The sequence below is a fragment of the Dasypus novemcinctus genome, chromosome 16, assembly GCF_030445035.2.
Source record: "Dasypus novemcinctus isolate mDasNov1 chromosome 16, mDasNov1.1.hap2, whole genome shotgun sequence".
NCBI classification, from domain to species: domain Eukaryota; kingdom Metazoa; phylum Chordata; class Mammalia; order Cingulata; family Dasypodidae; genus Dasypus; species Dasypus novemcinctus.
The window spans coordinates 49,851,624-49,865,622 of record NC_080688.1 but is presented as its reverse complement, the minus strand read 5'-3'; the positions used below and the strand labels follow the sequence as shown (position 1 = coordinate 49,865,622).

The window sequence follows — 13,999 nt, the reverse complement described above, 5'->3', positions numbered from 1 at the left end:
AGCTACCATTTCTTGAGTGTTCACTATATGCTAAAAATTTTGGGTTAAGTCCTTTAATACATTATTCCATTCAATTCTTACATTTCTAAGAGGTGGTTTCTATTATCCCTATTTTAGAGACAAGGAAACCAAGATTTAGAAAGGCTTAGTTATTTGCACAAAATACACAGCTTCTAAAAGGAAGATCCAGGGTCAACACCCAGAACATCTCTAGAGCTCACGTTTTTAACTTTTGAGAGATACTTCCCCTTCCTTATCTGATAGGAAGTATTGTATTTATACAATAGTATTTATTTTCTATTATACTATTTAAATAGTATAATATTTATTATACTGATAATATTTATTTTATCAGTATAATAGTATTATACTGATAAAATAATATTTATTTTATATTTTAATATAAATAAATTGTATTTATTTATATTAAATAAATATTTATTGTATTTATTTATACAGTATTTATTTTCTGATAGTATTTATTTTCTGATAATACTATCAGATTTATCAGTATTATCTGATAGTATTTATTTTCTTTCCTAGATTATCTACAATGCTTGTGCGTAGATAATCCATATTATTTCTTTTATTCTCCTTTGTACAAGTTCTAGGTTCCAGCAACTCACTAAATATTTTGACTGAATAAATGAAACAATATCTAGAATAGGATTTGTGCCATAAAAACGGGCCCTAAAATGTATTACAAATTGATTTAAGAAAAGTTATACTGAAAGCTATAAATAAGTCATTATAAGAAATTAGATGATATTTATGGGTAAGAATGACTTACTATAAACTGTCAAATGTCTTTTTTTCAAGTTTCTTAAAATTCTATGTGTAAATAATGTGTAACATGGGGAGCTGTTAATTCACTGCTTTTTAAGGTTTCCTTTCTAGATGATCTCTTTCAATTTATCAAAATGTTTCTGTTCAATCAAATTCGTGTTAAATACAAATTATTTTATTAATCTTCTGCTTTTTTTGTTGTTGTTTTTTTTCCCCAGGATGGCATAGGGGTAGATGAGAAGCTGTCCTTAAGGCGAGTAGCTGTGGTGGAAGATTTCTTTGACATTATTTATTCAATGCATGTCGAAACAGGGCCAAATGGAGAACAAATTCGAAAACATGCGGGACAAAAGAGAACTTACAAAGCAGTAAGTAAAAAAAAAAAAAAAAAGTGCATTTTGAAATTTATTTTTTTTATATTCTTGATAAGAATGAGTTAAATAATTATAAATATTCTATCTTCATAAATTACACAATATTATGGTCACACCCAACACTTCAATTATAATTATTACTGACTCTATTTTGGGCATATGTTCACTGAGTCTATTTATATAATATAAATATGTTTCTAGGATTCTCTTTCTGTTTTCTCTAATTACATATAAAATGCAGTAGACCCAATCAAATGCTCACAAATGCGAAGATATTTTTGTTAAATATTCATATTACCATAATATATGAATTATGAACTGGACCATATGAACCTTTGTATCACCACTACCTTGTTAATAGTCCTTCCTTTTCAAATCATATTAATATATCTTGATATTTTGTATTTAGTGCTTATGGTCACACTGATAAAGAAATTTTGCATACTTTTTGTATGTCATCTAATATTAAATATATTTGTCTTGAAGGGTGTGTATTTCCTAATTTTATAGAATAGGCTATTAAAGAATATGTGCTATTTTCCAAAGTCAAATAATCTTGAAGATTTTTAATTGAAAATATATAATGATTTTTATCACAAATTATGTGAAAAGCAGGTTAAATGAACTGTTAAGAGATGGAAATATATAGTCAAAATAGAGTTATATATTTCTAAAGTTTCTAATTATATTTACAGTTTGATCTGGGCACTTTAATCTAGCTTTTTATTAAAACTTAATGACATCCTCTTACTGTAGATATTTCATCCTCTTAATAAATTGAATAGTAAATTATTTTTTTCCAATATGAGCAAAGTATACCTCAGAATTAATTTACCATCATTCAGAATAATATCCTTTTTTAAGAATTCTTATTTAACTTTGCTTTTGGCTACCTTTATTTTAATTGTTTTCAGCTGTATTGATACACAATATCAGTCTGGATCCATTTTTTTTTCAGATACAGAAAAATGTGTGAAATGCTCAAAGTTTCAAATACAGGTACATATGTTTGAAAATTAGCTACTGAGCATAAGAAATAGCTTCTTTTCCATAACTCTTTTTTTGCTGTATTGCCAGGGTCATATTGAATCTGTAGTTGCATAATAACCCTTAATACATGTTGTATTTATCCTTCCTTCTCTATGGTTTTGTTTCTTGGCTGTTTCCAAATTGCATGGTTTGTGGGCAGGCACAACTGTAAGTTTCCTTACATAATTCTGCCACATAAACTTTCTTTTGACTTACACATCCTAGGAGACATTCTTATCATGACTAATGATAATGACCAAGCTTCTTGAGATATTTTTATATAGACTAATATTACTGAATATTCTCATTTCACCCGTCTCCTAAGCTAGGGTTGTACCTCTGGACATTAATAAGAAAAAAACTGTATATTGACCTACTAATATCACTAACTGTTATGATGATAATTTAATTTCATGAAATAGCTACCTAAACTTGATAGAACTTTGTAAGGTAGGGATACATAAGATCTATTGTATTGAAACAAACAAAAAACATAAAACTGGTGACTTCATTGTTAATGATAATGTGGCAGCCAAATCTGTTTAGGTGCCAAAAGCAATTTCAAATAATTTAATCTTTGAAGTGCATTTATTAGAGATGTTTGATTAAAGTAGAAATATGAGTCAATGACAGACCCAAATCTTTCGCTGTGTTTTCCTAAATGAAATGTAGAATCAGATACATTGCTATTACACAAGCTAAACATTTCAAATAAATTGGTAAAAATGTTTCCAACCAATATCATTTTGCATTAACATTGTGAAGACATTTTCTGCATTTTGGGGTAGGGATACAGACTTGGAAAACATTAAGTGGCTTCTGAAATATCATTCAGTTCCTCCTGAGAGTGTCCTATTTTGAAGATACTTCTTTCCCTAGTTTAATTTTTATATCTACTTCTGGTGTGTTCTCACCTTTTCCTAACATCATGAAGATTCTTTTGGCCTATCCTTTTGCCCTCTGGAGTCTCTCAATTGAAACCTTATTAGGAAACATTTCCATTTTAAGGTTAATACTTCATTGTAGACAAAAAGAACTGCTGCATTACCAGCAAATCTATGCATATGATTATACAACGAATTTAAGTCTAATGTTTAAAATTAGTATAAATGTTCAATTAATGGGGCATAAAAGTAATGCAGTCTGAAATGGAATGATTTAGTGGTATTAGGGCCCTAGCCTGTTGGGTCAGAAATTAATTCCTAATACTAATATAATGCTGGACTTGGCTAATCATTCGTGGAATTAGGTAGATACCTGTTGCAGTTATAATGGTTCCCATTAATGTTACATGTTTTCCCTACTTATAACAGATTAGCTCATAGAGTATGCATGCTTATGTTTATTGACCTTTTATTCTCCCTTTTCCTCCATGGCCAAGAAACCATGCTTATACAACTAATCATTAAAGTGTATCACATTGTCTTATTAATATTATCAATAGATTTAGTGACCATTTTATTTTCCTTGCCTTTTTTTGCAAATCTTCTGTGTTTTCACTCTTCAGGAAATGGTGGTCCTTTAATATTGGATTAACTTTTGAATGCTATTTTAGTTTTACCTGTCTGTAGTATATTGTTCCTTTGAAATATCTCAGCATTATACAACTTAAATTTTATGGCAGTCTCATCTGGTCATAGATAAAATTGGAGGGCATATATTCTATTATTCATGAGCTCTTTTGAAGATCCACATTAAATGACACATTTTATGAATATGTAAAGGCTATAATAATTTTTTCAGTGATTTAACAGTCTAGTGTCTCTTGTAGGTCTTCCATTTTTTGCACCTCTGTATGTATTAATTGTGACTGGTGCAGTAAATATATTCCTTCAATATATTTGTATATAGTCAACTCTTGATTATCTACATTAATAGAATGGGGGAGACAGCTGCATCATTCAACTATCAGTGGTAAAATACATTTAAATATTAAAAATGTTCAAATAAATTTTTGTACCAAAAATTGAAGGCAGGTATATTTAGTAATTTGAAAAGTCATTTCAAGAGTAATGATGTAACATTAAAAACAAAAAACAAACAACTAGGGTGGGATGTTCTCTAGTCTCCCAGTCTCTAACTCCTCTCAACTTCTGCCTGAACTCCATCTTCAGGGACTTTATCACTGTGTTCTTTCCTTGTCTTTTATCACTTGGGTTTTATCACAGGCTAAGCTCTGCTACCTTTTCAGAAACATTTTTTCAGAAACATTTCTTAAGTTTGCATGTGTTTAAAGGATTGAGTTTCAAAGCTCTTTCTTGGTATATGTAAAATAAAAGTAATTAGTGGAAATTCAGGAATTAAAGGGGGAAGGTTGGTTTTATCAATGGAGAGAACAACCCGCATATGTACACATGTGTTTGTAGCTTGAGTGTGATACGGTAAACTTACATGCATTACTCACATGCATAGCTGCCAAGAATTACATTCATTGAATCCAGAGTGGAGAACATATGCTATTGCTAAAAGAATATAGGCCTGAAGCCAGGCAAACTCAGTTTCAAATTTTAAATCTAATACCTCCTATCTGTGTGAATTTGGGCAAATCCTTTACATCTCATTGTCTCATCTTTATAGGGGGGTAATGATATATGCCATGTGGTGAAATAAATGAGTTAATATGAATAAAGTGCTTGGCATATTGTAAATGTTTGATGAACATTGTTTCTTCTTTATCCCATCGCTGTTTGTGTTCCAGGTAGAAGGTCAGGCAGGGCAATTGACATAGCTCTATTATTAGCCCTAATTACAATTTGGAGTGTGATTTCTTTTCCTGTCCTATTGCCTTTGTGTTGGGCTAGGAATAGTAATAATTTTTTCCTATATCCTTTTATATATATCCTGTAGATGTCATTGTCCCCAGAAGTCCTCATCAGTATGACTTTTACCCAAAGTTTGAGCTGAAGGAAAGCATGAAGGAAGGCCAGAATCACTGTGGCTGGAAGCTCTCCTGCCAAATGAAGTTCATGAGAATTTGTTCTTTCATTTGCTTATTTTCAAAGTTTAAAATATGCTTATCCAACTAATTTTCTGAAAAATGTTAGCACTGGTTGTCTTTAAATGAATGGAATATGCCTTTACAGGGATACCCTGGAAGACATAGTATATTCAGGCTGAATTTCTACATTCCTACTCTGCAAATTAACAAGAAAAATATTTATTGTACCAGATCTTGAACACTTAACTCTACAATTTCAGTTAGTATCATTTTTTTTCCATGATGGTTTTATAAAACTTACTGGTTCAACATATCTACTAGAAAAGGGAATATTTTAACTTGCACTGGTTTCTTCTGGGTATGTAGAAATTCCCAGAATTCTAGTCACCTTAGAATGACACTAAGGAGCCAGATTTGCTACCATTGTGTAATGAAAAAATAGCAGTAAACTAAAATTCAAGGGTTCTGAACAGTTTATTTAAACTCTTCTTGGCACAGGCTTCAGTTCCTTCACATCCAGAGAGTAAGGGTTATATTTGTCTTTTCAAACTGAAAGAATAATAGCAATGACCCTGGTATGTATGGGGTCATCACTGTGCTATGGGACATAATGAAAATAGTAAAGCAAACAACTTGGTCAGCACTAGGACTGATCAAGCATAGGGAAGGCATCCGGCTCTTGTAAAAGCAGATCGTCCGACAAATCATAGTTCAAAGACAGAAGATTTGGCCCCATTATTTTCTAGAGCGTTCTCTTATCTATAAAAAAAATGATGACATTAACAACAATAATTTAAAAAGACCTGTAATCATTGGATTTCATATTTCCAGGATTTTAAAAAAGCAGTCAAAGAAGAAAGGCCATAAAATTGATGATCAAATATTAGTAGTTTGTCCTTCTCTCCATCTTTGTCCAAAATTTCACAATATTATGAACCATACTGTCAATGGGTAGCCCCTTAAATTATTACATGACTTGAAGCTGCTGTGTAACAGAGGACAACACATCTCCGCTGCACTTATTCTGGACCTGAACATGATGACTATGCCACACATCCCATTGGTTTAATAACACATCTTTTGCTTTTTTGTGTTGAATATGAATGTTTTCATAATGTCACTCATATTATAGCCCTATAGTCAGAGACAGGGTTTACTGAATTTTCTGGGTCTCACTTGTTGAAATAGGGGGTTACCTGTGTTGCTCTGTGGTTCATGCCAGGAAGACTCTGTGCCTTAAACTTCCGTCCCCTATCACAATGTTGCACATTATACCTTTAGAACTTAATTTATTTGTTTTAAATCATTGACCCCTGCAGCATTATGTAAAATTTATATATCCTTAGGGGGAGATAAAGTAGTGAATAAATTAGGCCCCTAGCAGTCATTGACACTTTATAGGTGTCATTTTTACAAATTTGCTTCAATCTGAAATTTGCTGAGTTTAAATCAAGAGTAAAGAAAGATACAGTAGAGAATGAGGGGCATGCCATAGATGGATCCACTGATCTCCTAGTTAACATTGGATTTGGGCCTGATTTTTGTGTGAGACTTAGTGTGCCATCATACATAATAGCATTGACATATATTTTATAGAAGTTGAGAACTCATATCATCAAATCTGGGTGAAAAGCCTCAACAAACCTCATTTGAAAAATCTATTTCCTGCAAAAAGGGAAACTACTTCTTTTAATATTTATCAAAGACATGAGGATTATCGTGTTGAAATAGATGGAAAATATTAGATTTTAAAACTATGACATAATTAAATCAATTTCTCAGTAAAAGTGCTATATAGGAATAATTCACTAATAATTTTGTATCCCTTATCATTCCCTTTTAATATTTCAAATTCTTCCCTTTTCTGCCACATACCAGGGTGCATGGATAGGATGTTTCCGATGCAAAGGGGTGAGGTAAATGTTCTCTTGGGGTTTAGAAATATATTTTATACCTGTAAAACACCTTATTTGACCTCATATAGAAGCAAAATCAAAAGAAAACAATACAATAAACAAATATAGGTCTCTGCTTTTTTATGCAGATGTCATTGCATTTTATTATTGTAAATTATTGTGGCTTAAGTAAATTACTATGGCTTAAGAAAGCAACTTAATGTTAGAAAAACACCTTAAAATTAACTCTTCCAAATCCAGTTAATTCTGGAAGACTTTCTGCAATATTGAACTCAATAATAATTGGAAACACTATATAATCAGTGAAAGTAGTGTTTTTTATAACCAGTTTATCTTAGAGTGTTAACAATACAAAGCATTGCTCAACTATAGATATTTGACAGGAACTCTTATGAAGTTCTTTTCGGTTTTTTGTTTTTTCTTTTTCCCTTATCCCTTTTTCATACTACTATATAACTACAACTTAAAGTCAAATGCCTCTGTCACAGTAGGTGCTTGATAAATATTTGTTGAAGGAATAATCTAAACATGTGTCTCTTTCAAGTTACTGCCTTTTTGACACCAACTAAATAGTTTAAAGGTATTTCCATAAAAGTAAGGAAATAAGATCAGGGCTGTCTCTATAACCATAAAGACTGTACACTGAATGACTGTTGTTTACAATGAGCAACATGCTTGTAAACAATTTATGCAATTTTGGAGACTCAGAGTAAGGTAAAAAAATTAATATAGATTCTATCCCTTTACTTTTCAGGGAAAATTTTAATGTTCCAATAAATAATGTTATCACCTTTGAGATAGAATATAAACACATTACCTCTACCCAGTGGTTTATTTTTATTATATATGTATATATGTGTATATACACACACACACACTAATGTTTTACACAGATGATTTCTAAATATTGAAAAGAGCTATTAAATCTAAACATGTTATATAATGTTAGATCCACATTTAAGTTAGAAGACTCCCACTGTTTTTAATAATTTAAATCAATGACTCATTAAGACTATTGAGTCAGATGTACTTTTCAGAGTGGGAAAAATTAACAATCAGTGGCATGGCAATTAAAGTTATTAAATAGCAATCTAAAAACAAATAGGATAGTTTACTGTCATGCATCAAAATTGATTCATTTTTCATATAGGTCTAGTTAGAGTCATTACAGGTAGGCAAAGTAACAGTACAAATTCTTTGTATTCAGATAGTATTTTTTTTTTTGTCAGTGGAGACAATCAAAAATATATAATGGACTAGAAGATATAAGAACTCACTAAAACCAGTGTATTAACTAATATCACCAATCCTATTATCAGTGATTTTCTTATTAAACAATATTATGCCAGTAAGCATATTTCTTGAAAGGAAAGTAACATTTTTGGAGAAACATCATTAACTGTTTATGGCCAGCCTAGTATATTACTGCTTCAGTGTCCCCTAGCGGTACATATGAGCTAATGCAGATTTTCTGTGTACTCAGAGTAATGCCTACTGCTGGGTGATTCTTGCTAAGTCAGATCCAAAAGTTAATGTTTCCTGGGTATTGTGAGAGTGTAATAAATAAAACCTTCTGAATTTCTTAAATTGTATCCATATATACACCTTATTAAATAACTCTAGGCATACTTAATTGGGATAAACTATAATAAGGGTGGAGTATAGGATGTGAGACTAGTGTGAGGCAGTTAATGACCATGGTGCCACCTTTTGTGCCAGCTAGACTTGGTTTGAAATCCTGATAAGACAAGTTCTAGATGTGTGGTCTTGTCATTTTATTGCCTTGTAAGATTTTTATGAGGCTCTTAAATAACATGTAAACGATTTCATAGAGTAGTTGCTTCAAACAATAGTTATTTCCCTGAGATGGATAGAAGGATGGTGGTTTTTAAAATATCGAGTTGTCTACAGAGTAATAGTTATTGTAAACTTCCCTTTCCCGTTAACTAGGTAGCAAAAATTCTACATATTTTTTTGTATTATCTATGCTCTTCAGTGGCCTAAGGATCATACACCCCCATGTCTTCATTCATGAGTTTTCTAGACTGTTTAATAAACAGTAGTTTTAGTCAGTTCATGATAAGTGCAAAGAAACCAATCTCCTCCTCTCCTCTCCTCTCCCCTCCCCTCTCCATCTTCCCTTCAGGTGCATTCATGGAGTGTCCTCACCCAGTCAACACATAGCACAGCCACATTTGACCATGGTGAATCGTGAGAGAAACTGAAATCTTGAGCTTTTTCCAAGAATTTCGAATCTGGACAGAAGGATTTCTAACTTAGTGTGCTTATTCTCTTCAGTAGAGAAAATGTAAATTTTATATATTTTGTGATATATATCCATTAGTGGTATGTTATTTGCACAATCTAAAGAATTGGTTTTTTTTTTAAGTGAAGCAAGTATTTTATTTAAATCATTTGTCAAACCACAGTTTATCCAAATGAACATAATGCAGCATTGTTTGTAAAAGAAGCGGGCACAATGGGCATAGACACAATCCAGCATCTATCAAAATCCTGTTTTTAAAGAACCCGCCTCATTTCATGGTGTGTTTATGAATGTGATCCAGGTTTCAGAGTGAACCAATTTTCAATAAGTCACTGTAGAGTTCGGGGACGACTGTTGGTATTGTTCCAAGTATCCCAGGCCACTTAATACTCCTAATCCCTACCTGTTAATTTCCAATAAGACCATCCCTAGTTAATGTCACAACGGAAAATGCATCCTGCTCCCCATTTGCAAAAGTCACATACGGAGGACGGCATTAGCCCCCAGGTGAGAGTCATTTTCTAAGGGAAACCATGTGGCCAGTTTTCTACTTGGTACCTCAACTAATGATTTCATTATTTGTCAAGTTTTGTGCAATTCAATGGTTGAGAAGTGAACTCAGCGTCTGTGGTGCGCTGTGACATCTCAGATGCTGCAGCTTGCCTGCACTGTTGCTGCACGTTACGGGACTGACGCCCTGGCAGAGGGAAGTCAGTCTTCTTCCATTTCCCCTAAAATGGCTAATTCCTGCCTACTTTGAGTGGCTGCGGCAACCTTATTCTTAGCTACCTCTTCCAGAAGAAATACCATCTCCACCTAACTAGTAGTGTAGAGTGAAAAATCAGCTTTAACAGGGGAGTTGGCATAGAAGCCAGGAAGGTCATTTTGAATTTTTCAGTGAATGTGAGACCAGGAAGGTTGAATTCTTCTAGAGTTTCTTCCTTAAATGCTAACAAAAACACTAATACATCATATTATTCATACTCCTCAGGAAAAATCGAGAGAGGAAGTAAATTTCCCGAACTTCCCATGTATGTAATTGTATATTTTAATGTAATTTTTCATGCTGCAAGTATTTCTATAAACATTTGCTTTTCTGAGTCATTTTATTTACATGCAATATTTAGAGATTCCTTTTATTTTACTATTAGGAAGATATGTATGAAGAAAAACTTTTTTAGAACCCATATGGTTATTTATTTTTCATCTAGAATAAGTATTCTCTGTTAATGACCATCTGTTCCTTAACAGTCAAATATTCTATCACAAGAAGGGACACAAAAAATAGCACCCACAACTTTAGTTGCACATTTCCTATTTATTTGACTATCTCTGTCTTTTTTATGTTGTCACATTTACTCAATTGCTGATTCTTTGAATTATTATAAAATAAAGCTCTAACCTTAATGTAGTTTATCATTGAAGAAAAAATAAATTGAAAGACAATAAATTTCTTTCATAATAAAGGAGTTCAGCTAAAATACAATGTAATCAGTGAGAAAAAAAATTATCTCCAATAAAATGAATTGATTATAATTTGTTTTAAGTTAATGTCTCTTTCTTGTTTTATATACTAACATGTACTGATATATCTGTCAAATTCATCTGATTTTGTCCTGGAACGCCCTATATGATTTTGTCCTGGAATGCCCTATATGATTTTTTAGCTCTTCTGATTTTTTTATATCATGCAGCAAGTTGCTGGGCCCTTGCCCATGCTGACTGTGCATTTAGCTTGGCCAGCATTTGTAGCATTTCTTTATCCCTGGAGGATACTGACTTTCTGCCACTACACTAATTCCACCCTTTCATTCCTCTTCCTTTTACTTCTGCATTTGATATATTTGCCTGAAATCTCAACAATTGCCATTAGCTGTCTGAAAAATTGACCTGAACTATCAATATATATATGTGTTATATTATATTTATATTATATATATTATATATTATATATATTAGGTCTGCTTTGGATTTGCCATCTTCCAGTTTTTATTTGATCTCACACCCACTGTATTCTCTTAGCACTAGAACAAAAATCTTCTGCTAGGCAGATTGCATTGCTCTGCTTTAGACCAACGTTCCTTACGTTTTGGATCATAACACATTAATGGATTGTCAAGTCCATGTAGCTATTTAGGATCTCTTTTTTAAAAAATGAAATAGAATAGAAATGATATATTTTATTATAAAAATGGGTATATGTGTAATTTATGATGTAAACTTTTTTTTAAAAGTTTATACCTGTGCTATTGGTCAAAAAAAGTTGGAAAACATTGTTTTAAATAAGCACTGTGATTTCAAATTCCTGTAGACTGTCCAGTAACCACTTCCACCCACCCTGCCTCCCACTTCTGTGCTTGTTATATTCTTAAATTCTCCTGACATAACAATTTGTTTCAAATTTTAAATTATCTTCAAGCTTTAATCCAATTGCATTTATGTTAGTGAAATGTATCCTTTAAAGTTGCCAGCAAATGAAAACACAGGATGCCCAGTTAAATCTGAATTTCAGATAAACAATGAACTTTAAAAAATATTAGTATGTCCCAAATATTGCATGTTTATTTAGAATTTAAGTTCAACTGGATGCTCTGTATTTCATCTAGCAATCCTAGCCCTACTTACAAATCAAACTTGGATTTTCCTGAGAGGGCCTGGCCACCTCCCTCCACTGGGTGAAAAACATTAAGAGAAGCTTCTGGATGGATGTAAAGATTGGATGCAGAAAGTAATAGGAGAAGTAAAGAAAGGAAAGAAAAAGTCGACTGTGACATGTACTGAAAATAGCACACTGGAGTAAATGATAACAGTTCCAGAATGGGAGCAAAACAAGGAATACTGCAGGATTGACCACACAAAATATGACAATCCTCCACCAGAAAAGCAGGGGCGATTTTAGGGTTGATGTGTAAATCCAGCAGCATCCTGGTTTTGGTCACTTAACAGGAAATTTAGAGGTCAGACAAACACAATGTATCATAAGGCCTTCCTGACTCTGTAGTTAGCATTCTGGGGCAAAAATTGTAGATGTCCAGAGAGAATGAAAATTTGATTAGGGAGGCCAATATTCCCAGCTTTTGGTCTAATTGATTATTACTGTGCATTCACTTTTCACCTAAGAGTATATTTCAGAATCACTTGAAAATTAATCACCAATATCATCAGGTGATTCAATAATATGTTCAGTCACCTTAGCTGTTTAGAACCCTATCTAGAGGTATTCAGGAATGATTACAGAGCACAGGAATTTAATACCTGTTGAATATATAAATGTTTAGATTAAACTGTTTTTATCTTTGCAAGACTGTTTTCATATGCACCTCCACAAATTAATTTCCTCTATGGAAGTACAATGACATCAATAATATGTACTTCTTTCCTCATGAATGAAATGGTAGAGGAGCACATATATAAATATAAGGGCAAATCATTGACCAGGCACTTCAATTTCATAGACATTTTTGAAAAATGATTGAAACCATAGTTATATGCAATTGAACTTATCAGTTTCCATTCAGGTCAAATGATAGCGCAATCTGTCTCTTCTAATGTATGTAACAATATACAATACATAAAGCAGATAAAGGCTGAGTGGCTTGTACTGAGTTGTAGATGGGGTTCAAAGCCTAGACTTTCCTTCTTCAGGTAGAGGTCTTTCTGAACCGTGGTGAGCTATGTCTTGATGAATCAGGATATTTGGACCCTTAATAGCGTTTGGTTTATGGGCTCTGTTCAATTATATCCAAATTTTTCTTAGTTTTTAAACCTAAATTTTCTTTAGCTGCATTATCTTTTTATATCTATATTGCAAGTAGTTTCTGATAAGGGAATTTTCTCAAATATAGTACGAACCAAATTTTACTAGGAGATATATCTAAAGTGTCCTTTATTCATAATCTCAAGAGCTTTCATAAAAGATAATGTTAGACGTTTGGCCCTAAGGACAAGTTCTTCAATGAGTGTACTGTGTGACACTTGGCAAAAACTTCGGACCAGCAGAATATCTCAATCTACATATAATACCAGGAGTTAAAAATGCTTTTTGACCTGAATCAAGGGGGAAATGGAAAGGACAAATGAGTTTATATGGCTATGAGTCTCCAAAAAGAGCAGGGAAGTTATCAGAGGGGTTGCCCTTATGCACACCTCAGCAGAGTCCCAGAGACAGATAAAGTAGATACAACCCCGGGTATTGATTCTTCTGAGGGCTACAGAGACCCACAGGTCCTATGGTCATGCCAGATGGAGTTCAGTGCCCTGTCAGTTGGCCCTACTTTGGAGTTTATGTTTCTGTGTGATGGAGCTGGACTCAGATGTGATCTTTGTCCACAAGTCTCTCCTGTTACTTTTACTGGAACTGTAGTTGGTGCTGGGATTTAATATATACCCAGGGGACCTGAATCTCTGGACTGACCATGTGATAGCCAGGGCCTGAGCCTCAACAGACTTCAGCTCCTACATTCTGGTTTATTGGACTTATCCCACTCAGCTAACATGGAGTTGGAGAAGGCCAACCACCACACCATGGAGCCAAGAGTGCCTACAACTGAAAGCAGGAGGATTGTATCCAGCATCCATGTGGAATCTAAACCCCATCTTGTTACAGATGTGGAGTGGACACAACCATTCCGGGGTCCACAGGATGGAGGAATAGAGTATGGATTAGAGTGGACTTACTGATAATCTATTC

General features: G+C 33.1%; 1 protein-coding gene across 4 annotated transcripts in view; it reads left to right on the top strand.

The window, feature by feature from the left end:
* NOL4 (nucleolar protein 4) overlaps positions 1–13,999 on the top strand; it is a 427,624-nt gene that overhangs the window by 88,486 nt on the left and 325,139 nt on the right. For all 4 annotated transcript variants that reach the window (XM_058277606.1, XM_058277605.1, XM_058277604.1 and 1 more), the window contains exon 2: positions 1,005–1,154. In XM_058277606.1, the coding sequence (XP_058133589.1) occupies positions 1,005–1,154 (150 nt within the window). The remainder of the gene's footprint in view (positions 1–1,004; positions 1,155–13,999) is intronic.